Genomic DNA, 355 nt, shown 5'->3' with positions numbered 1-355 from the left:
TACCTCGTCCCCGAAGCGCACCACCTTCTGGCCCGTGGGCCCGCGCAAGCCGGGGAAGCGGGCGAGCTCCTCGGGGTCGCCGGGCGCCGAGGCGCTCGGCCCCACCAGGCACCGGTCGATGATCTCGTCCTGCTGCGCCGGCGGCAGCCGCGCCCACTCGGGCCCGTACTTCTCCCGGATCTTCTCCTTGTCCTGCATGATCTTCCTAGCCATGGGGCTTAGCGACGAGAAGTACGTGAAGCGCTTCCGCTCCCGGTCGTCCAGAGGCCGGTTCGCGCTCATGACGGCCGTGCGCGAGGCCGCAATCGCCGCCGCCATGGACGCCATGCCCTGCCTGCCCGCAGCTCTCCGCCCC

General features: G+C 71.5%; 1 protein-coding gene across 1 annotated transcript in view; it reads right to left on the bottom strand.

Annotated features, from left to right (window-relative positions):
* The window catches only part of LOC105003389 (chromosome unknown open reading frame, human C1orf198), a 35,251-nt gene extending 34,902 nt beyond the window's left edge, over positions 1-349 (bottom strand). The window contains exon 1 of the mRNA XM_010860527.1: positions 4-349. Within this exon, the coding sequence (XP_010858829.1) occupies positions 4-327 (324 nt within the window). The 5' untranslated portion in view covers positions 328-349. The remainder of the gene's footprint in view (positions 1-3) is intronic.
* Between the last annotated feature and the right edge of the window lie 6 nt (positions 350-355).

This window comes from Bison bison, unplaced genomic scaffold (genome assembly GCF_000754665.1).
Source record: "Bison bison bison isolate TAMUID 2011002044 unplaced genomic scaffold, Bison_UMD1.0 scf7180017864467, whole genome shotgun sequence".
Classification (NCBI taxonomy): domain Eukaryota; kingdom Metazoa; phylum Chordata; class Mammalia; order Artiodactyla; family Bovidae; genus Bison; species Bison bison.
The sequence above is the reverse complement of the archived record's forward strand: the minus strand, read 5'-3'. Positions and strand labels throughout refer to the sequence as shown.